Source organism: Tetrao urogallus (assembly GCF_951394365.1).
Source record: "Tetrao urogallus genome assembly, chromosome: 11".
NCBI lineage: Eukaryota > Metazoa > Chordata > Aves > Galliformes > Phasianidae > Tetrao > Tetrao urogallus.
In genome coordinates, this window is record NC_136824.1 from 6669158 (window position 1) to 6693818 (window position 24661).

The window sequence follows — 24661 nt, forward strand, 5'->3', positions numbered from 1 at the left end:
TTACTGGAAGTGTAACCCAGTTGCGGTGTCTAAGTTCTCCTGGATTTTGTTGGCTTTTTTTTTTTTAATCTTTCTACCCTAAGAAACTGTAAACTTTACGTGTCAACCACTCAGAATCTCTGTGAAACATCTGACTGAAACATCTGCTAGCAGATTAAAAAAAAAATAAAATTGCATCGCTGCTAAAAACAAGTAGCAAACATTGTGTATGCAAGGATAGTGATGATAAGGAACCATTTCCTTTGGGAACAACAAAACAGAGATGTATACTGATGCTTTCTTGCCACTGCGACTTTTGCTAGAACCTAATGTGTACACAAAAGTGCTCTGTTAGAGAATATTAGAGATATATATTTGCTGTGCAGGAAACCTTCTCTGATCATCTGGTTTAGCCTAAGCCTGGGGTGAGTTTCCCTACTACAGATCTGCTCCATTCTTTGTGCTGACATTCTTTTGACTCTGGGTAAATGGCAGAAGGGCTGACCCTTCCACTCCGTGCAACTATGGGATGGATTGTGGCAGAGTCATGTACTGGTATTCAGCACTGGGTGGGATGTGACCTGAGTCCTTTTTTACAATGAATGTTAGCAGGTTTTTAGTCCAGGTTAAGTATCCATTAGAATGTAACCCACAATCTCATGCATAAATGCAAGGCACAGCTTCTCCAAATGTAGCATGGATATTTTCTGTGTGGACGTTTTGAGATGAGTTTGAAACATAGATAAGTGATCAGTTTAATGGAGCAGCAAAGGCATATTTGCAGTTGCAAGCAGAGAGCAAAATAATAATAATAAATCAGTAAGTAAATAAAATTCAAACATCTCTCTTCTTTGAATGCCGTTAAGGAATTGTGACCATTCAATCAGTGGAGACGCTTTGCATGTGACGAAGTCCTGGAATGTGCATGTAAATAATACTTTGAAAATACAGTTGACTAAACTGTCCCTTTGCAATGATTGGAAACATTTTGGAATTAACTTCAATTTAGGTCATGGAATCAGGGTACCCAGGGAAGCGTTTCTTTCCTTTGAAGGCTCTCAAGTCACATTATACATATGGGAGAAAATAAAATCCATCTGTCCTAAGCATTATTCCTGACACTACAGCTGCTTCAGGAGGATTTACTGACTTGCAAGACGCATGATTTGACTGTATTGATTTCTATTATTTCTTTGTTCAAATGGCATCTCCCATATTACTGCTCCAGCAAAACTCTCTTCCTCTTAAGAGGCCTTGTCAGTGATATGCTGGGATCTTTGCTGGAGCCACTATTTTCAAATATTTACTGTCCTGGAGATTTCTCTGAGAAGAACGTATACTTTCTTTAGGGGAATTTGTGATGGACGCAAACTAATTTACCTTGGAACCTGCTCCAAAGCATTGCCATTACTTCAAATAACATTCCTGTTGAGATGATAGTTGTGACTGAAAGTTGGCAAAGGGAAGAGCAAGAAGGAGAACACTTGAGGCACTCTAGTTAAACCAATGATGTAACCTGTTGTTGAATTTTGCAAGAAACCTACTATGGACCATGACAAATCATCCCTGGAGGATGAACAGAAGTAGCTGAGAAGGAATACTGTGAAAGCTAAAAGTTGTCACTGTCTATAAGGCTGAGTGGCTTTATGCATGCATCTTACTAACCCCATTGGGTAAGTAAGACCTCACGATTACTTGTCCTCCAAAGTAAGGAAATAGCATAACGTTTTATTAGAGTAAACAGGGCCTTGGAATAAATGGTGGCAGCAAATATGTCCCTAACTTCTGACTCATCCTGCTGTGTTTGTAGGCCAGCAGCAGAAGTCTTTAAGTTGAATTTTTAATCTTGCAAGGAGAAAATTTGTAGTATATCTGGAGATCATCCAGCATGGAAACAATTACTATTTCTGTATCCATGTTGCCTGTTCCTTGTAACAGGCTGAAGCACAGGCTGAGGAGAGTGGGGCTGAACTTTTTCTTCTGTCACTTCAAGACAGTGAACTCTACCCAGCTGCTAGTGCCAGTAGCATAAGTTAGGAGAGGTCCACGGCATCCTGTCTTCTCACTGCCAGGCCAAACACTGCTCTGGAAGTACTGGGCCAATGTTATCCCCTTCCAGCAATTCTTTGGCATCAATGGTAAACAGATTATTCATATTGACAAGGCTCAGCATTCTTTTTCCAACTGTTGCAGCAGTAGGCAAGGATCTTGTACTATGTATACACCAAAAGCATGTGAAGACTTCAAAACTCTTTCCAAGTGAAATTCAGTATTTTATTGACAGAGATGGGTAAACCAAGAGACCTAAAAGAGGCAGGAAGGGGGAACCTGTGCTTCCTCGTATAATCTTGGCTTTATCACAAAGGGATAAAGCCCCTCTTGGCTTAGATAATGTCTTTAATTTACTTGGGCAAGCATCTTATCAGCAGAACAGGATGATCTTTTGACAATGCTTTATACTTGGAACGAGCTGAAAAAAATGAGTCAGAAGATGGTCACTTTTCTTCAATGTTGTGACAGCTTTCTCTGTTGTGTTTTCTTTTTAAAGTTTTCTTTTTAATGTTTTCTTGGGGTAGTGGAGAGATGATCCTCTCTGCACAGATGGAATGAAATGTAAAATTCCTGAGCAGCACTGGAAGGCCAGAAGTAAGGAGTGCATTGAGATATTCTGTGTGGGTTTGCAGTCCCTGTGAGATCCATTGCAGGTGTCAGTATGTTGTTCTTCTCTACAGTGGAATAGTTCTACAGTGTTTACAGTTTTGACTGTAAAAAACAAAACAAAAAAAGTGCAAAAATTGATCAAAGGTTTCATGCTAATTACCATTGGGTACAAAACAAGGTAAGAATCACAGAATCATAGAATTGCTGAGGTTGGAAAAGACCTTAAAGATCATCAAGTCCAACCACAACCAAACCACACAACCTTGACAACCCTCTGCTAAGAAACAGGAGCTTGAACACTACAGACCATTTCCCTGAACTCATAATGGCAATGCATCTAAACAACAAATGGACTTGATGAAGGGAAAGAATGGGAGAGTTGGGAAGGGCTCAGCCTGATGCCACAGTGAAGCAAAGCTGTCAAATATACGATCATTCAGAAGTATCTTAGCTTCTTCCACCTTTGCCAGTGTCTTCAGATGGAATTATCTTAGGCTTATGCTAGGTGAAAGAGGTGTGTGCTCTCTAAAGGGTGTATTCAGAAGTATTTCTCATCATATATGATGTAACTTTAATATTGAGAAGACATGAGTGTGTACTTTTTCACGTAACTGTCGTGCTGTTAATTTGTCCCTAGTATCTGTGAACTAGTATCTGTCCCTAGTATCTGTGAATCCAATGCAGTTATTCTTTTAGACAGCAGTCAGTACTCAGTGCCTCACAGATGAGAAAATCCTAACAGACAAATATGAGAAAAAGGCACCTACCTGTTCTTTAATCACTGGAAACTGTCTCACAACTGTAGTCATGAGGATTTCCTCTAAGATGTGTCTACTCTGAAATTCAGCTATTCTTTTTCTGTTTGAAACCATAACGCTTAGGAGGTCATCTCATCGCCTCTTCCTTTCCAGTGGTGTAAAACCACGTTCTGTGCTGTCTTCCAAGCAAGTCCTGTTCACCTGACTGAGCTGAGAAGTGCTGGGATGAAATAAAGCTGAGCCGTTCTGAACCATTCCAACACCCACAAAATTTGTGTTTTCCTAACGCTTGCACACAATTGCAGTTACTGCCTTTCTGTGAGGCAGCAGCTGGGGGCTGAGAGCAGGCAGCTGCAGCCTGCCGTAGCCACCGCTGGAGTGCCTGCATGTATAAAAATGATAGAACATCCAGCCCTGCAGTTCCTTAATTGCAGCTGGGATTTTGCAGCTGTGGAGTCATACCATGAGAAATACATTCGGTGCGGCGATTCAGTGAGCATAATTTTGGGGCCAACAGATTTGTCGTGTGAGTTGGAGAGAAATGAGCTCTATAAGACCTAATTCTTCCTCTTCCTTTTTTCCTTTTGTTGTCCCTGTTCGCTTTCCATTACTGGGAGTTTGCAGCACTCAGTGCTAGAGATAAGCATCTGTCACGCCATCCACCACTAAGGAACTGCTGTTCAGACTGTGAGGAGGTTAAAAAATTGTCCAAGGGTATGATTATGAATGTTTTGTTCTCTTGAAACATCAGTTTTACCCACCTATGGGTAAAGTGATGGCAGTAATATCTTAAAGAAGCACTTTGGGCTTAGTTTAGTCATAGAATGGCTTGAGTTGGAAGGGACCTCCAAGATCATCAAGCTGCAATTCCCCTGCTGCAGGAAGGGCTGCCAACCTTCATATCTAATACTAGATCAGGCTAACCAGGGCCACATCCAACCTGGCATTGAACCAGGGCATCCACAGCCTCTCAGGGCAGCCTGTTCTAGCATCTCATCAATGATTATATAATTTTTTGAATAGTGTTTATTTGGAGAAAGATGGTCTTGCTGAAGTGGAGAGTTCATGTTAAAAGTGGCTTTGCCACACTCTGAGGGAGGTTGGGGTAATTCATTAAAAAAGAAGTCTAAATTTTTATTTCAGACACTCAGAAATGACAAAACAAATCTTGCTTGTTTGGTTTGCTGTTTTATTTCCTAACTCACTGGAAAGTTTTGGTCATGAAGCTTGCCAATTGGACAGAAAATCAGAACAAAAACATCCATTTCTGGAAATCCTGTGCTCTTCTGTCTGGATTAGGTGCTGTGTTTTCAGAGAGGGGCTGTAAGCATTGTTATACCTTAAAAAGAATAAAAGATATTTAGCATTTTATGGCACTATACAACATTATTAATTACATATATATATATATATATATAATTATTTATATAAGTTGTTCAAGAAAGATAGAAGACTCAAGTTTTTTTCTAGGTCTTCTGCTTTAGGCAATAGATGACTTTGCTTACAAATGTACTGAAAAGATAAGAAGCTGAGAAAGCACTAATTTACCCAAATTCAAACAGTGACAGTTGAACTACGCTGTTTATATATAGGAGAAAGATAACTTAGATCTTAAGGTCTTTCCTATGCCATTGTTTATTCCTCAGTGTTTTTACAGCCATGGTCAAAATAATTTGCAACATTTATTCCAGTTGATCAGAATGGCCTACTTGAATTTGCACATTGATTTTTGTAGAGGATATTTCTGTGAGCTTATCTGTATTGATTAAATGTTATGCAGCTGAGTCTTTAATCTCTCCTGGGTCTGAGAGGGGCAGGATAGCTCAAAGAACAAGGAGTCCTGCAGAAATTCAAAACAGAAAAACACTATCAGATAGCATCAGAAATATTCCAGAGACTCATTAGCCTTCCTGCCTCTTCTTATGATTCTAAGCACAATGCATGTTTCTGTTTCAAATCCATCTTCAAATGGAGAATTTTATTCCCCTGTACTTCTTTCCATGTCGTTCTATGGATAGAAATGCTATGGATGCCCCTCCTCTGAAAAATATGTCTGAAAGTTGCTTTGAAGCTTGTTTTTTAGCAGTGACAAAATATCGGTTTTCAGAAAGCAGTTTTGAAGCCCTTCTGGTCTAAAGTTGAAGCTTAGCACAATTTCTCCTTAGAGGCGTAAGTTCTATTGCCCTATGATGCACTTAGCAATAAATCAGTACTGTTATTCACCTGTTAGGTCTGGAATGTGCATTAAGAATTAAAACATAGAGTCACAGGCAAACCTTTCTTTACCCACGAGGAGCTGAAAACTGTTTCTCTAACTAGAGAGAGAAAAGCTGTAGTCCTCAGTTGTTGACTGAAGTAAAGGTAGGCAGTATGGTCCTATTCCTTGTTCAGTGACTGAGCATGCAGAGTTAGACCAGCCAACGAATATGGATTGTGTTTCACTGGCACTGTATCAGCTTTTACCCATGGACCTTTGAAGTAGAAGAGTCATAACTGAATTAGCTGTCTACGTGGATTACAAGAGGTCCTATCAGTGTTCTTTTCTTGTACCTTTTTCTCCACATCTAAATAAGAGATTCTGTCATCCTACTGCGTCGTCTTTTGCTATGCCATGAAATATTTCATCTTTTGACCAGAACGCAATATTTTAACTCACTGACACAGGACAGTGCTTCTAATCTGAAAGTTTTTTAAGCACTTTGCTACCAGAATTGGATGCTGATCATCGATTTTCTTCGTAAGTGTCTTCAAACCCCACTGATGCCCAGATATTCATGATTCATTACCCTTTACGAGATTTTTCCTCTACTTCATTACATTAAAAACAAGTCAGAGGGCAGGGAAGGGGGGGAAGAGCTGAGCAGAAACTCACCCAAGTATTTATAAAAGTTCTGTATCCTCCATTCTGGAATATTGCTGATATCTTCTGATGTGTAAAGCTTCTGGATTCAATTGAAGAACAGAGATAAAAATGAATAGTAAGGATCATAAATTAGTTGCCCCGATCCAATATGTTTTAGGAAGCTAGTTAAGAATTTCCTGAGTTTGGAAGATGCTGAGCGCTTGCAATTCTATTGAACTTCAATAGGCAGTGATGAGTAGCTCCATATTTTGAAAAATCAGGTCATTTATTTCAGTATTCAAGTAACTTCACTTTACAGATCTGTTTCAAGAGGGATTTTTCTGATTGTACCAGCCCCCAATTAAAATTTGCCAATTGCTGTGAAAAAAAAAAAGGCAGCTTAGATTTCTGCACACATGAGTGGATAAGAACCGCTTACATTTGCTCCTATCTACTGTCCTAGTTTTAATTTGACTTTTGTTTTTTTACTAGAAACTTCCAGCAAAACTGCTGCACTTAATGTGTTTGGCCTGGTTTCTAAGGCAAATCTTTTGGCTCCCCTCAAATTCAAATCCTGCCTCCTAGGAGTCTTCAGTTTCTCTATGCACCCTCAGTTTTCTGTGCCAGCTTTACTTACCACTTGCATGGACTCTCGTAAACATTTGGCCCAATCTTGCTGATGTGTGAGTTTTCCTGGAGAATTGGGTCTGTTTTGTTTTACAATGATTTTATCTGTTACTGGATTTTGTATGGATATTTTAATTTTTTTTTTCTGAACGTTTTGCAGACCTCTACAAAGCCCGTCAGGTTTCTCCAGTGAATACTTTATTTTAATAAGTGTGTATTGAATGCTTCGTTTAACTTTACTATTGTGAAGTGCCCAGAGACACTGTGCTTGGATGAGCAGTTATGTAAGTGCAATTTGTTTTAGTGGTTGCTTTTTTCTGTATCAGAATTAGCATTCAGCTGAGGTTTGAAGTCATACAGTGCATATGCAGAGGGGGAAGTAAATAAAACAACTTAATGCATCTACAGATATAACCCCAAACTGCTTTGCTTGTCTGTGCCTGCTCACTCTACTCAGTGGCCGATCAGTCCCTCAAATGCTTTTCTAGTGATGGTGGAACGGCTGTTGCCTGATCTCTGAGGATACATGGAATGTGTGTCTAGTTAAATAGAAAGCATGCATTTCCCTTCAAAGTCAGGTGTAACTTGAAAGTAAGGCTTTTGTTGGTTGGTTGGTTTGTTTTGCTGTTCATTTTTTTTCCATTTTGACATGGAAGCTGTATTGAAAACAGACCCGATCCATAACTATTGTTTATCTCTACAGGAAGGAGCACTTATTACAAAGAAATCAAATTGTTTCATAGGGACTCCTGACTATTTAGTGGACTTCACAGGCAGAGCTGGAAATTCTGTGTTGGGAAAGGAGAAAAGCTTGCATTCGCGCATATGATTGTTGAGTAACCTGTGAGGTATTGTTACTTTATTGCAGAGATTGTATTTGCCAGGCAAGTAGCCTGTGAAGCTAGCAGGAATTGCCATATAACAGTGTGTGTAGCCTGTTACAGTGGGAATTTCCGATGTACTTGTAGGCATCAGTAGCAAGATGATCAGTCATACTGGTTTTACAGCGTGACTGTAAAAAGAAGGGGGGGAAAGTAGAAAGAAGAAGAGAAAACTCCTCCAATGTGAGCAACTAGCAGAATCTAGCGTTAAATTCTTTAACCGTGCCTGCTGTGGAGAGGGGAATTGGCAAACTGGGTTCTTAGGTTTGTGCTTTTTTTGTAAGCTACCACTCAGCATATTTCAGATAATGGTGCTTTGTCAGAACTCTAATTTACTGACGGAGGAAGTATAGTATGTCTTTGTAGATGTCAACCTGTGGTCAATTCCACCGTAAATCCCATCACAGCCTCATGTACTGCGAGGTCTCTCCTTGTGCTGCTGTGCTGCTCTGAGCAACCTGGTGCCGAAATAAACCTGCTTTGTACCAGTCCTGTTTGGTGAAGAAAAACACCATCTATCCCAAGCAACAAGAACTCATATTGAAGGGTGAATGTGTGAGCATAAACAGCGTTACGGAGGGACAGCCTAATCTAGAGCAGCCATTTTATTTTAAAAGAAGAAAATGAATTTATTATTAACCTCGCTTCAGAAAATGACAGAACATATTTGGCAGGACAGCTTTCCAGCCCCCCACAGGACTGAATAAAATGTGCCTATAGGCGTCTTGTTTGGAAATTCTGCAGCCTTACTCATCATACAGGTACGATTTGCAGAGTCTCATCCCCGCTGCCTGTTTTTAATTGAGAAATGATGGAGAATGGGAATGTAAAGCATCTCATCTTCACCTCCATCTCTGCCTCCTTTTTAGCTAGTTTTTCTTCTCCTTTTTTCCCATATTCAGTGCCAGCTGGCAAATCACTGTCTTGCTTTGCTGTGAGGTGTCAGTTTGCTGAAACAAGTCTGATACACACACAGCTTTGCAGGCCCCAAACTGGAAAGGCACTCCAGGTTTCCAAAAAGGCTTCTCTTGTTAGGTAGGTGCACAGTGCCCGAATCAGTGCCTAGCCTGTGGAAGTGGGATGTTACAATCTGGGCGAAATCTCTTATATGATGTTGGACGTGGTTAGACCAGGATGACCTAGTGATGGTCCAGAAAGGAACTCTACCATAGTATCTTGTACTGTGGTCCTTGTGCAGTGTCTGTTTCATTACACTCATTGTTAAAAAATAAGTACAAGGGTTCTTCACCACTCACTGGAAATGGTTTTGGATTAGTTCAATTATTCTGTAATTTATTAGCAGAATATTTCTGATTCGTAGCATCAGCTCTGAGAGTTTTTTTTTTCCTCCCGTTCTTATTAACGTCTTCAGTTCCCTCTTGCTTGGAGGAATGAGTGCTACCTGCTGGACTATGGGACTGCATAAAGATCCTAGGAAAATCTAATGGATCTGAAGATCTCTGCATATTCTATCTTTTTTTTTTTTTAATTATTTTTTATTTTTGGCCTCTTCTCGATGGTCTGCTTGTAATTCTTATTTTTAATGTATGGGGCCACACTTTGCCCTTCTGTGTCACTTATTTTGGTTTAAGTTTTAGAACAATCTAGAAAATGCATTTCTCAGTGCTCATTTGTATACAGAAATCACACTGATTTAACTACCAGATTTTTAAATCAACTCAATTAATGCAATCCATATGTGAGCAACTAGCTTAAGTCAGTTAAGAATCCTTCTTCAGGTATATGATTGCAAACCACATTTAAATTAAGAAAATCAAGAACACAAGGCTTAGAAGCAGGCTAAAGGACATCACTTCAGAAGTAAAATGTTAGTTATTCAGTCTGTTCTCATGAAACCTTAGAGTCTGGTCTTAGTTTTTCACTGATATGCTGTCTTGTTGCAGGAGTGTCCTCTCTTTTTCAATATTTATGCCTGCAAAATTAGGATTAGCTAAAATAGTTTGTAGGAGGATGAGGCTGTCTTTAAAAAATGTTTTTTCCTAGTGGAAAACTTTTCAATGAACAGTAGTCAAAATTGGAACCAAACCTCCCCATTTAAAAACAGCGCTTCCATTTGGAAGTGTCACTGCAGTGCTATTTGAACTTTGTTTGACTGTCCCGTTGTCCTGGCTTCTCCTGCCTCCCATGCTGCACCATAATTGTGCATCTTACTGAATTACTGTTGTCAAGGCTATCAGTTGTGTTGCAGGATGTGTGGCCCAGACAACGAGACCCTCAGGCAGACAAGAATGAGTACCTAAGAATCCTTAAATGCATGTTTTCTGCTGTATGCTGATGGCATCTCTTAAGCAGTTTAAAGTTCTGAATTGTCCAATTTGAAGTTTTGATGGAAAGTTTTGAAGAGAATAGGGTGTTGAGGAAAAGCTGTTATTTCCTCCAGAAAGCAGGTATTTGTTAAAAGAAAAATCTTGAGTTGAAGATTTACTTTTCTAGTCAAAACTTATGATTAAAAATTCTGTTTTAGGGCTGCATTATCAGTGACAAAGTATTCAGAGGTATTGCAAACAGAGCCTAGAGATGAGCCAATCTCATGGTAGATGTCAAGAAACTGAGAACTCAGTTTTTAGCAGCTCCCTGAATCCTTATTTACTCCTCCATAAAATAGTACAAATCATCATAACTTGCATTTTCCTCATAAATGACAGTGCAAAGTGTCACCAAGTGCAGGTGAATTTGTTCTCCTATTTGCTAGTTACTGTTGTTGCAGCTAAAAGAGTAGAAATCTGATGAGCGTCCTTTCATGTGGAACTGAGGAGGTAGTTTAGCTCATCTGTGATAATGCTGTTAACTCACCTTTTCAGTAGGTCATGTGAACTTCTTGTCTCATTTCATTATGACATTGACAATGTTAGCTGGGAGTGATGTAGATCTCATTCTGTCTAACTGGTTTGTGACAAAATGCGTCTTAACGAAATGTGTCCACTGAGAGAAAAGGAACTCTCCTATCAGAGCTGAACAAGGACAGAGGCACAGTTACACCACCGAAAGGAGAAAGCACAGACTACGTCATTTATCTTGGGAAGTAAGAATTGTCCACTGTGAAAAAATCAGTCAGATGTAGAAGGTGAAACTCTGAAGGCTCATTGCGCTAATTAGCATCAGTGTTCTAATGTGGGTAGGCAAGAAGAAGCTGGTGGAGTGATTCTTTAGAATACCATTAGCACAAGAGGAAGCACTACACATCACGGGTTCATTAATCTGTGCTGAAATGGAAAAGTCATAGAGCAGCAGTGGTGTAAGGTGGTCAGGATTTTCCAGTGGCCTTGTTCAATTGGTTGGCAGCCAGATAGTGCAGGTGTCATCTAGAAGATAATATTGTGTGTGAAAAGTGCAATTAAGAAAAGGTAGTAGTAAGAAATTTCATCTTACAGGCTTGGAGGTAAGCTAGTATGGCAGCAAGGGGTCACAGTGCAATTGGGAAACTGCCATTGCTTGGTCCTTCATGGTATTTGCTTAGGAGGAGATAACTTTCAGACCTTGATTTTCATCAAGCCTGCAATAGCCACTGTGGCCTTTACTTGAGATGAAAACAGTGTGAAAGTAAGGTGTGGGGCAAATGAAGCTTGAGGACTTGGCTCTGGGGGGGCGGAGAATAAATGCAATTTAGAAATGAGGTGAGTAAAACTTGAAGAGGAGATGTGGCATAGACGTGGCTCCTGAACTTGTGTCTGCTTTGGTTATATTGGAAAGGCAGATGGCTCTTATCCTGATTCTTCATAGGAATTTTAGCACTCCTACTGCTTGCAGTCAGAAGAAAGAATAGTATATGAACAGTAGTGAATTGTTAGCTGCAGTAATGTAGATGGAAACTGCTTTGGTCACTGGTGTCTGTATATATGCCTTGGAGCTATTCACCTATATTTCATTGTGAAAAAAATGAAAATCTGATAACTTCAGACCCTGAACAAAGAAAGAACATTGACCCCTTTGCTTCTTGCAGTAACTGGGGAAGGGATCACTTTTCTTCAATGAAACCTCGCAGCTTGCCAAAATGCAAAAGTGAGGTATCCCAGAGGGAACTTAAAGCAGCCCACTTTAATGATGGGAAAGAAATTTCACTCTGAAATTAATGATGCAGCCCAGAGCACAGTAGGAAAATACCTTGCCCTCTAATTCCCCATTTTTGATTCCAGCTGTAGTGTGCTGTAGTGCTTATCTGTGTATTTATCTGCTATAAAATGAAATGGATTATATGAAGAGCTCTACAAAGTGGTCTTCAGCACTCCAAAATTTCCCTAATGCAATTAAAACCGAAATTTCAGAAAATGAAAGATTAGTTAGCTGCCGTAAACTGGTGTTTCGTTGGATTGCACACATATGTGCAATATTTATGTTGTTGTGGGGACTTTCTGTTTCTAGAATGATCATGGACAACATGCTACAATGCAGTGACTGGATGGCATTGGATGAGCTTCTCCATGGAGTAAATGCATGGTGACTGTAGTCAGTTCCAGCACATGGACTTCAAGCTGTAAAAAAAATAATTACATTTCTGTCACATCTTCCTTTAAATTATGAAGGAGGGCTTTGCTGGTTCTGCTGCTTCCTAACATCACTGGCTTGTTCTCTGAGAAGATTAACAATCAAGAAAATTGAGGATTCCACCTGCCCTCCCCACATGTACTCACACCTCAGGCTGATCTGAGCTTTCTTAATTGCAAGACCAAAACACTTTAATGCAAATATTCCTTTGCTTCCATCCTAGGTAGGCAGTAGTTATTTATAAGTCCAGCATGCTGTGTCTGTCTGAGGCTGCCACATGCTGTTCAACGGCATCCTGATGTTTACTTGTGCCTTCTTTCCTTTATAGATATTCTTATCCTGTGCTAGTACTGCTGTCTGCTTTTAAGATGCACAGCGAATGGTGATGTTGCTCTCTACATATCAAACACAATGCATCCCTTTAGATTTCATAGTTCACTGTGCCCCAGGTGCTGTTATTATCAGTCCTGACATCATTCATTTGATATGATGGGCCCTGTCTTTCCATTTATCTGTAATGGACAGGAGATTTTGAATCATTTTATCTTCCAAGCACAGCAACATCTTTTCTTTAAAAAGTGACTTTCCTCTTTCTCCATTTCTCGCTTTCTTCCTTGTCTAATATCTTGTGCACTGTATTTATCCTCCCCATGTCTTTATTTTGTATTTCCTTTTCCCTTTTTTTTTTTTTTTTTGGGGGGGGGGGGGGGGGCGAGGGGGGGTTGGTGTCTGTTTTCTTTTTCTCCTCTCCTCCCTCTGTATTCCCCCTTCTCTCTTTTTCCCCTCTCATTTTCCTTTCCATGCAGGGCAGTGATCCAGTCTTACCACAGCCAACTGAAGAGTTCTGTTAACCATATCAGCCTTGGGTTAGCTTAGGTAGTGTCTCCCAGTCCAAACACGTTTCAGAATTCAGTAAAGTTGGAAGCTGAGGTGCTTGGGATCTTTTGCTTTGCACTTAAGTCAAGCAGGCCTAAGGGTAAGACAACAAAGAAGACAAACGTTCAGTAAAACTTAATGTCAAACTTTGAGGTGCAAGATTAAAAGCAAGGTCTTTCAATTGCAAACAGACTTAAAATATTATTCTGTTTTTAACTGAATAAATCCATGCTTTAGCAACTTAACCTGTTTCTCATTAACTCCCTCTGAGGTGTCCCTGCCTTCAGAGAAAGACCTAATGCTTTTCTTAGAAGTGCATTTACTGCCTGTGGATTCAGAAGAGAAAACTCAACCTCATCTTTACGACTGTGGTGTATATCAACTGGAGATGTTAAGGATCCGGTTTTCATAGAGTAGTTCTCCCATTTGCAGTTCTGAATGACTACCTACCTTTATACATCTTCAGAGGTGAGGCTTGTAGAGGTGCAGGAGTATTATTGATGATGTATAATGATATTTGCAACCAACAGGCATCAACAGATTCACCTGTGGTTGAATTTTCTGTGCTCACAGCCAGTCAAAGGAGAGTTGTATGTGTTCCATCAGATCTTTGCTCCAGGGTCTGGGCTTGAATACTTTGTTCATTTTCCAGGGACACATGGCACTAGTATATCTGAAGAACAGACTGCCCAAGCATTTGTTTCCTCAGACAATTGTGAGTGCTGAATGCTTTGCTGTGTATCACTGTGGCAGTGTTTTCTGGCTACATACATTTTTACAACAGCTTAGTTATGCTTAGAGGATCCTATCTTCTACCAGCTCCATAGTTTTCTTGAGTTATTCTAAGAAGGTCAAAAGTGTTTGGTCTCCTTGGTGGGAGAGACATGATATTTGCAGAGACTATTTCAAACTGTGGAACCGATCCTTTCTGCAGTGGCCCTAATGGATCATATCTCTCAAAGGTTGTGGCTGAAATGTTTAATGGAGCCACTTCAGTTCTTATGTAGAACAGAAGAGAAAATAGTTTCCTTTTGCTGTGCTCTGGTAGCCAAGCAGTATAGTCCAAGAGGCAGCTAACAGCTGTCCCACATGCTGACCCTCATCGAAAAACTGTTTAAATGTAGAAAAGGAAGTAGAGCTGTAACAGAAGTTCAATCCAAAGCATCAGACTTGTGAGCAAGAGAAATACAATTTAATTACGGGTAATCTGTATAGAGATAGAGGTGGGGTTTTCTTTACTTTATTGGAATTCCTTGTGGCAAACATTTTTATCACTTGGTTTGAGCTGCTCGTAGTCCCATCCGGGCTGTCACGTAGTCTCACTAATGCTGCAAAGGAGAGAAGACATAAAGCATTTAAAGCAAACATAATAGCATGGAACTACGTTGTGAGAAATGCCTTTTGATTTGAGAAGTGAATTTCATTAAATCCTGCCAAATGTAGAAAGCCAGTCTCAGCTTTCCAGTCCCTTCATTTGCTATCAGCAGTTGAGATCAGCTTCATATTTTACCTTCACCCTTGGCTGCAGAGCATAACGGACAAAACCATTATCTGCGAATGTCATCGCCATTAGGAGAGGAAGAGAAGAAGGAAAGGAACAAGGGAACAGAGCTGGTGGGGATCTCCAAAAATAAACAGCCTTTAACACTATGATCAGAGGGAGAGAGCGAGATTGGAAAAATCAGTGTCTCATAATTTAATTAAAGTTCTGCATCTCCTTCAGAGCTGCGGCTACAAGCTGCCAGGCAGAGGGCTAATGTTTAAAGGTCATTTAAATGAGCAAAGATGTTCATCATTGGAGGAACAAAACTGAACTTTGCCTCCCAGTTCTTGCCTGCTTGCTGAGAATTTACCTTCCTTCCCTGCTGTAAATAACAGCTTTGCCTGTGAATGGCATGGGGCAATTGAACCGTCATAGGGTCTCCACTAGGAAGAGCCTCCTTTTTTATCAGACTTATGGAATTGGTAAATTGCAACATGGGCAGAGTGAAGACTGTCCAAAGAGTGAGGGTACTGTGAGCTATGGACATGTCAGCATCCTGTGTAGAAGCTGTGCTTGTGAACCAGCACTGCATCCCAGAGCATAGGCCATAGCAGAACCAGACGCTGCAGTGAGAAGCACTGCAATGCTGCAGAGTTGATTAGGAGTTTTTTTCTTGCATCGTTTTCTAAAAGAACATGTGTTTGTTCTTGTGTTCTAAAAGAAAAATAATTTATATATATATATATATATATATATATATATATATATATATATATATATATATTACAAAGTGTTTTTTTGTTAAGTGACTTTTAAAATGGAGTTGTACCTGCTGGAAGGAAGTTGTGTATGTACACAAGTTCTTAGCAGAAATACACTTGTAGATCTCAGCTGAGCATCTGATGTCCTACAGGTCAGGAGAGGTGAGCCTACAGGTAACTTTGCCTGAAGGGCTATGAAGAAGCATAACAGAGGTGGTCATGTTTTCACATGGAATTTTTGGTAGAAGCATTCAGTGGCTTCTCGTGCTTTAGCTACTGGTAATATTTTCCAACTTTCAGAATGAGCAATGTAGCAGCTATGGGTTATGAAGAAAGAAGGGAATTCAGGTAACACTAGAACTAAAGTCAGAATGGGTCTTGTGATGTTGCCAGAAACCCCAAGATGGCATCAGAGACCTTGTTTTCCTCCATTAAAATCATATGACATTTTTAGTGAATTTTACTGTTTCTTTTTTTTCCTTTCTTAACCAGTTCTCCAGTGTATCTAGTATTTTTTTCAAGTATTCCAGTTTTAAGATCTTTTTTCTGCAAGCATCATTTGCAAGGCACTGATAATGTCAGAACTGCTGGATGCAATGCACCCCAATTTTAATGCAAGATTCTGCCTGAAGAGCACCAGATTGTGTCCCCAGGAATACATCTGTACTTATTCTGTTGCTAGGCTGGAACAGCAAAGCTGGGTGTAACTCTGTAGTAGGAATTTGTCCAGTACTTAAAATAGTTAGGCTCTGCAGTGAACACAGTCACTAATGAGGGAAATTAGTCAGATGTTGCAAAATTGCACGATGATGTACTGCTCCTTACAATCAAATATCCTGCAAAATTTTTCACTGATCACTGAGTCAGGAGCAGAATATTTTCAAGCCAACTAATGAAAACACTTTCTCACTGCAAATCTAAGATCCTTATTTAGCTTTTTATTCAGTCTTTGCAGTGAATCTAGGTAATTGTTCCACATAATGATGTAGCATGCATCAAGATCTTCTTGATGTGCTTCAGATAGCTACATTTCTCATGAGCGGAGGAGCTTAAATGAGATATCCAGCTCATCTCATTTAAGTGCATACATATTTCAGACTGGTCGAAGAGATTCAAGCACCTGTCTTCAATTAGAATGAGTAGGAGTTGGATATACTTATTTGCTGTGGAGGTTTTGAGAAGCCTTTGCTGCATGTAAGCTGGGTGAGTTTTGTAGATAGCGCAGAATTTAGAGCGTTTCCGAAGATAATTTTGTTTGTAAGTAGTCCTGATTGTGTGTGTACTTAGGTAAAGGAAAATCTGCATTTATTTTCAGGGCTGTAACTGTGTGAATTCTGGAAGGAAAGGAAATGATCAAATCTGCATGCGGCACGCACCTCTGAAGCGTACTGGCTGTTGATTCATTCCAATGCAATGTTAAAAATCTTCGATCTTTTATTTTAATTGACATTCCCCATCATTGTGCCAGGTCTTGCCAGAATCGGGAACTCTTTGGAATCAGCTTTTCTTTCAGGGGTTTGTGATGTGTTGCTTTGTGATTTCAGCCACCGTTGTTCCTTGAGTGGAGATGATCTGAACAGACAGTGGCTGACGCCCAGTTCTCAGCTTCATCCAACAATTTACCACACCAAAGGTCTTCTGTATTATCTGCGCAGCATCGGCCGGGCCCCTCTGGTGAGTAACTCCCAATATCTTCTGTTGCTTATTGCAGTTGTGTGAGCAGCCTTGCTTTATGGCTAGAGAGATTTGGAAAGCATCCTATGCTGTTACACCTTCATCCTTCAGGAGTGTTTTTGAAAGTCCTGGATTATCTGTTGAATCTTCTAACCAACTCCAAGCTTCAGAGTCTTTGCACACCTGCAATGTGAATATAAATTCTTTAAAGCTCCTTAGTATCCTCAAAGTACTTCAACTAAGCTAGATATTGGTAGTAGGTTATTGCTGTCTTTCTGGCAATGACAGAAGAAATTCTGTAAAGGCTGAAGCCTGTAGTCTTCTGTGGTCTGCATGGATCATGCAAAAGCTGAGGCTGGAGCAATCTGTGCAATCACAGAAACACAGGAGGTAGTCTTCAAAACGGTTGAACTTCCCTGCTGCTTTAGTGAGAAGAGAACAACTTGGGGAGAGCTACCAGAAGTTCACGAGGATGATGCTACTGGGATATATATGGGATCTATCCTCATCTGCTTTGTCTTGGTGCTCAGTAGACCGAATAGTTCTGAGACTTCAGGATAAAAAATGCTGAGAGTTTCAAATGTCGATGAACAGAATGGAAGCGGATGGACCGGCAGGTTGGCCTCTCATAGCCCCAGTTAGGCAGGAAATGTCCAAAGATGCACAGTTCCCTCTGGTCTTGATGAGAAAATCCTCAGACAAGGTGCAAATGTCTGTGAGTTTCTTTAAATGAATTTTTGTGGAAATATGCCATTTTTGGCCGAAACCATAGCCCCGACGTTCAGCTCTGAAGTCTGAGGAATCTACTGGAAGTTCAACTTGCAGCTGAGAGTTTACTTACCTACATTTTATTTGGGTTTTGAGCTACATCTGATCAATTTTGTTTTACCATGCTTATCTTGTTGGGTTTTTTTAATTTAAATTTATCAGAACCATCCCTGTCATATCCAAATGCATGAAGTTGAACATGAGCCCAGTGGAAGTTTTCATCCTGCCGAGTGAAGTAAGGCTATTGATCGTATCATCTCTCTCACTCGCAGGCAGTATGTCAGTCGTGGTAAACTGATTTTTCTTTGCCTTTGAAGAGTACATTGATTTTGGTTTTTACATGCTTACAAATGCCTTTTCCCCACTACAGAAGGGAGCTGGGTTTCTTCTGCCTTGCACTCACTGCCATGATGCGATGAAGCCAATTTCACTGATAGCCAAACGATTTCTGTGGAGTGGATTAGTTTCATTTATATTGGGGATGGGCAAGCAGTTTCTTCAAAGCAAAGAAAAGATGCTTGAAAGAGAAAAGGAAATAACTTCAAAGTTAACAGCATTTCAAGCCAAACCTATTTTAATTGGTAACTTCAGCCATAGAAAACAGCCTTCTAAGTGCTTTTTTTTTTTTTTTTTTTTTTTTTTTTTTTTTTTTTTTGCTTCTCTTGTTGGTTCTGGAAACCCTAGTAAAAGAAGGGGCTGGATGTACTCTGTGGTATTGCAGCTCTCCACTGCGGGGGATTTCTTGCCAACTGAGAGCAGTGGGAGTATGAGAGAGTGAGCTTGGGAGCAGCTGGGACTGAGGGGGAAAGAGATGCTGCTTTCCCCTTGAGCATTTGTGGTGAGGAAATGGTACAGTTTGCAAGTTGCACCTTGCAGTATGCAACAGAAAAGCGTAGCTCATACACAGATCAAGCTGCAGCAGAGAGCAAGTTACTTTTGGAGGGGACAGAAAGAAGCTCCCAGGGACCAGGAAACACCAAGCAGTGTTTTCTTTCAAAGGTGTTCTGTGTTAAGCTTGGAAACAGATCTGACTGGAAGGATGTAGCTTTTCGTGAGCAAACAATGCTAGATGTGTCTACCTTGAGACTCAGGTTGGGTGCTCTCACAATGCTACTGAGGAAAGATGGAGATTTTTGAAGAAAAAATACAGAAACTTCAAAATGTTCTGTTTGCCAACAGAGTTTTTTGCTTCCATTTTCTGTTTGCTTTTCATTTGTTTTAAAAGCTTCCTGACTCTGTGAGTCATTGAGTGAGTCTGTGAGGGGGATTGTTTTTGAGTTTGAAAGCAGGTCCTTACCTTTATGATGCTCAATGCTGGTATGTAACTTTAAATAGATCAAAATTTGCATGTGTATCTTGAGTCATACCCCATTGAGCACAAGACTTGGAATCTGACTATGTGTTAGTATCCCAGCTGTACAAGATACATAGAGTAGAGAAAAATGGGTAGGTAGGTCCCAAACTTGCCTTGTGGTTGCTCAGACATAACCCCAGAAAAGTTCTTCATTGGGTGCTGTAACTACAAAATACAGTTTTTTCTTGGCTAAATGTTGAGGCTTAAGCTGCTCTGTAGAATAAAAATAGAGCAGAAGAATGTATCGTAAAAGAAAACAGTTTGTCATAAACATTGAGAATAACTGCAATATTCAGGAAAATTAATTAAAATGAAGGTCTATGCAATGCACAAATGGAATGGCAATATTTCCAGTAGCGCTGACTTCTCTCCTGTGGAGGTGGGTGGCAATCAGTGATGCATCCCAGGGCATGAAACAGTGGTGTTACAGAGCTTGGCTCTTATAATCCTTTACTAATATGGAACGCTTGTTCCTGACTTGTCACTTAGGGACTCACTGGCAGGTTTCTTGAGATGCAGAATTATAGACCTCCTACTTATCAGGCAGCAAAGCTATCTGAGCAGCTGATCATCCCTGTGTGGTTTCCGATAAGTAATCTTTTAGGTAATAATATATGCATCTTGCATGTTAGTAATTCTGTAAATTGGCAGGTAATTGATACCCGGTTGAGCTGGGATCTCTGCCTCGAAATAGAACCACAGCTATAAAATCTTCTTTGATATTCATAGGAGTAAATTCTAGGTGGTACCTGTGGTTAAACTAATCTATGTCTGTATTGCTGGAAGCATAGATGGAACGCTAACTGGAAAAATGCCCGTCATTAAAAGAACCAATAAACGCAGCTGTTTGGAAGGGGCCTTTATGGGATAATTCCCTGTGTTTCAGGCAGTTGCTTGCAGTGCAGGGCTGCCTAAGCCCTGTGTGTGCACGTGGCCTGGCGGCTCAGCTCTGCTGTGGTCTCAGCTCCAGTGCTACGTGCAGGTTTGGTGCCACAAGATAAGAAGGTAAAACTGTTAGAGTCTGAAGGATGGCTGCAAAGATGATGAAGGGTCTGGAGGGCAAGGCGTGTGAGGAGCTGCTGGAGTCCCTTGGTTTGTTCTGCCTAGGGCAGAGGAGCTGAGGGGAGGCTCATGGCGGCCTGCAGAGCCTCACAGGTAGCAGGGGTTCAGCGCTGCTCTCCGGTGACTCCACAGGACCAGAGGGAACAGCACTGAGCTGCCTCAGGGGAGGGTCAAGAGGGGAAGTTTCAATACACGGTTTGAATTTTGGATGGTCTCTATGGAGCCAAAAGTTGGACTCGGTGATCCTTTTGCAGGTCCCGTCCAACTCAGGGTGTTCTGTGGCTACAGCTGTGCGGTTAGTTAGGACTTGTGGGATGAATCTCTGTGTGTGTGTGTCTTAGCATCTCCAGTCAGTGTACAGCTTGTCCGAGCAGCTGCAAGTATTTAAATACTCAGTTCCTAGATTATTAAACTTCCTGACCGGCTGCAGCTAAACTCAGTTACAGTGTAACTAGTAAATAAGCATACTAGGCTAAAACTTGCCTTAACGGTGGAAGAAGTTGAGCTACTCCATCTGTCTGTGCTTATACAAGAATACATATTTTTCTCCCTCATTTTTTTTAATTGATCCATAGTTCTTCCCTACCTCTTGACACCTGTCTCTTTGTCTCTGATACATGCCTCAGAAAACTATTTAAATGAGATCATGAAGTTCCTTTCTAATCAGCACTAAATATTGTTTTAAAATGAACCAATGTCTTCTCTTCAGAAATCCTTGTCTTTTCGTTGACAGGTTTCTGAATTTTCCTGAGAAAGGCACGGAGAATATACGTAACAGCAGTCTGTATTGACTTCATATTTCTGAGGGCAATGAGATTGATTATTATTTAACACTTGTGTCAATATTTACCTCTTGGGTCATTAAATTGTGATTTTCATTTTTGTTGGAGTTGATATCTGCCTATGAGGGCAATCAAAGCTTCCATTAAAACCTGGAGTGTACCTTGTACCTAGTTTATATGACATGAGAGATGGATTAGACAGATAGATTATGGAATGTATGATAGAGTATGGAATCAGATTATTTGTCACAAAGATAGATAATGCTCTGTGCTTGATGTCCAGGAATTCAAGTAAGGATCTGACCACTATGATACATTTTTACACAATTGCACAATTACATTTTCCTGAAAAATACGTAGCACAGTTTTTGAATTTAAAGAAGCCAAGGTGATTAATTACTGGGGAAAGGTGCAGTTTTTAAATCTCCTGAAGATAATGCTGGAGTTGAGAAGTCAGAGGAGCCTGACAAATTGCTGTGTTGTATCATAAGTTACCATGAACTCTCAGGTTCCTGAGTTGGCATAGAATCTTGCACAGGTGTCATGTTTATTTCTGCTGTAGACAGAAATGCACTGGTGTTGACACTGGATTCATGAGATCATGTCAGATCCAATAGATAAAGCAAGGTACAGCTGACTAACAAAGTTTGACACTGATTACAGGCTGGGCCCAGAGCACTGGGTTTTTCTGAAGAGAACTGAAAAGAATTCTTCACATATAGTGTTTATAGTGTCTGTTGTGAAGAACCAGGAAACTTACTTCAGTATTCAAGATTTTCCCTTTTTTTCCTCTCTAGGTATTCTGTGACTACCATGGCCACTCCCAGAAAAAGAATGTGTTCCTCTATGGTTGCAGCATCAAGGAGACTTTGTGGCAAGCAGGCTGCACGGTTGACACAGCAGTTATCACAGAAGATGTTGGCTACAGGGTAGGTCCACTTTGTTCCTTTCTGCAGTTGCTGGCATACATGTACACCTACACCTCTCCTTAAGATGAGGTCAGATCACAAGTTCTGTAGGTATGTGCAAACTTCTCCAGAGGAGTAGAGGTGCAGAAAAATTCAAATAATTCCTGGTATCTTTATGCACCAGCTATCAGCAATAATATTGTCAATAGATGGATCTCTATTTCGTTTTATTAAGATGTTCTTTTAATGTCTTCAGCCACTGACTAATAGGGATGTTGTATTTTTATGTTTTGTAAGTTCCAAGTATACGTGTGCTTCTCTCATCCACAACTCATGAGAAGTCCTTGTGGAAACACTTGTTTCACAAGGAAAGCAGGTAGGGTGCTTACAATCAGAACATCGCTTGTTGTATTTGAATTCAGAGAGCTGGAAAAGGCTGAAGATAGCTCACTGTTACACAAACAGAATTCAAATGCTGCTTTCAGCATCTGGTGCCTGTCTTGAATCTGCAATGAAGAAACCAAGAGCAACTCTCCAAGGGTGTCCAAGAATCTGCAGTGGCCTAGATGAAAGATTCTGTGGTTAGAATTCTCCCTTTTGCACAATATGGGAAGCTTCTATCCTTCCTTCCATGAGTAATTGGGGATGATCCTGGCCTCCATGATGGATTTACTTCCCAAAAACATGAACGTAATACCTCGAGAAAATTGTGATTTTTGAATAGCCTTTGCTGTAGCCCTTGACCATTCATGAGAGAAAGAGTCATTGTTACCCTCTAATATTTGGCCTCAGATGACTTGCACAGCATTGGCATCGCAAAACCCAGCTTCAGGATTTCTCCTTTTAATCGCCATTCCAGGCCCTTGGACAGCAGTCTCTGAAGGGGCATCAGTAAAGAATCCTAATTCCATTCTGACCAAATGGGAATGGAGGTTTATGGACAGGGGTCCTGTATGAGGAGCAGCACCCCTGCTGTTGTGCATGCTAAATTTAGCTGCGTGAGAGACAGGGTGTGCAGTTATACTAATGTATTGTCATAAAAGAATCCTTTGAAAAGATGTGTTTTCACCATCCCAAAAATACAATTGAAAGATAATTAATGAGAAAAGCAGAGAAGAAAGACCTATTAGTGTGAAATCCAGTGAAAGCTGGTGAAATGAAAAGAATATTAAATTCAGATTTGCTAATGCTTCTAAATGAGTCCTGACTACAGAGACATTACTGTTACCTGCCAGCGTTTCTATTTAATCAAATGTAAAAGATTGATTATGCATATAATTTCAATTGTTTTTAAAGACTAAACTGGATTAGGGATCTGATTATGGTATTTCATATTTACAAAAATCTGTGTGCTGCTTCAGATAAGGGCAGAATGAAAACTATCTGGGCCTTCACGCACGGTTTAACTGGATCTAATGATTGTGCTCAGGATTATAATTGTTTGGGTGACTGTGCTGTATTTTTAACCCGGCTCCAGGAAAACCTGGAAGTGCTGCATGGAATTGTAATATTTTGCAGCAAATTGTACTTTGGAGGCAATTCAGAAGCAGTGAATGTTTAGTCCAGAGCAAGTAATCAATTTTAAAGATTCCTCTGTTCAGTATTCTCACAAGAAAAGGAATGCTGTAGCTCTTAATAGCACAGTGCAGATCTTGACTTAAGAGTTAGGCTCATGCTGGTCTCAGATTTGAAATGTAACCTCTCACTTTGTTCCTATTCATCAGTTTTTTCATCTGATGAATGGATCTTATGGATCTACAGATCTGCACCTTACAGAACTGGTAGGGTCCGTTCATAGCTGTAGATAGGATATACTGGAAATAACATTTACTTTATTACAGAGGTATGTATGATTAAGATGTTTGCAGTGGATGTGGCAGAATAGTTTAGGCCAAAGATATATCATCTGCATCAGTCATGCTTTAAGAGAAGACCTGCTATTAAACATTACTTTTTCAATTTTGATGAAACCATGTATGCCTGTACAGAGCGATGACGTAAAGCTCAACAGAGTGGAACTAGAATTGCTTAGAATCAATCAGTTTCACTGATTGTTATTGGAAAGTGAAATTAGCTGGTTGGCTTTCACCACCCAAACTGAATGAAATTTGAGGGTAAATGCCATTAGCAATGAGCAGAAGCTCCTTCTGGATGATTCCATTCCATTCAGAAGTTTAAGAAAGCTGTCATCAAAGAAATAATGAAAGTTCTTATTTTGCTTGCTCTTCACTTGATGGACCAGATGGTCTTTGAGCAGCATGCAAGTACTACAATTTATATGCATATGTATGTAAAAGCCCAATTTCTACACAGCACACCTAGTGTTAATGTATCTAGAATATATTTTTACAGGTAGCATGAAGAAGTGTTGCATCCACACTGATAGAAATATTTGATAGCACAGTGTATTAGCAGTGTTTATAGGCTGTTGTTGACAAAAATGATGTCTAGAAAAAGTAAATTACTCAGAGCTAAGAGATAATTTTACTGAATTTTCAAATTTACTCTTTATTGTCATTTTCTATGTGGAGTGTATCCAATGTACCATGTGATCCCAGATGAGAATATTTTGGTTTATTTCACAATGCAAGATAGTTAAATGTTAAGCTCTATTTTCCTATAATTATCTGTGACCTTCAGTGGGATTACACGTTCCCTTTCTCTGCTATGTGCTTTGTTCAAACAAAATTCTTCCTGTAGCTGAATCCCTTGTCAAATTATGAATGCATAATGGGAGGAGCT

At 40.1% G+C, this 24661-nt stretch overlaps 1 protein-coding gene across 1 annotated transcript in view; it reads left to right on the forward strand.

Annotated features, from left to right (window-relative positions):
* AGBL1 (AGBL carboxypeptidase 1) overlaps positions 1-24661 on the forward strand; it is a gene marked incomplete at both ends in the record, with an annotated part of 267987 nt that overhangs the window by 124113 nt on the left and 119213 nt on the right. The window contains 2 exons of the mRNA XM_079540867.1: positions 16916-17045; positions 21809-21940. Coding sequence (XP_079396993.1) covers positions 16916-17045; positions 21809-21940 — 262 coding nt within the window. The remainder of the gene's footprint in view (positions 1-16915; positions 17046-21808; positions 21941-24661) is intronic.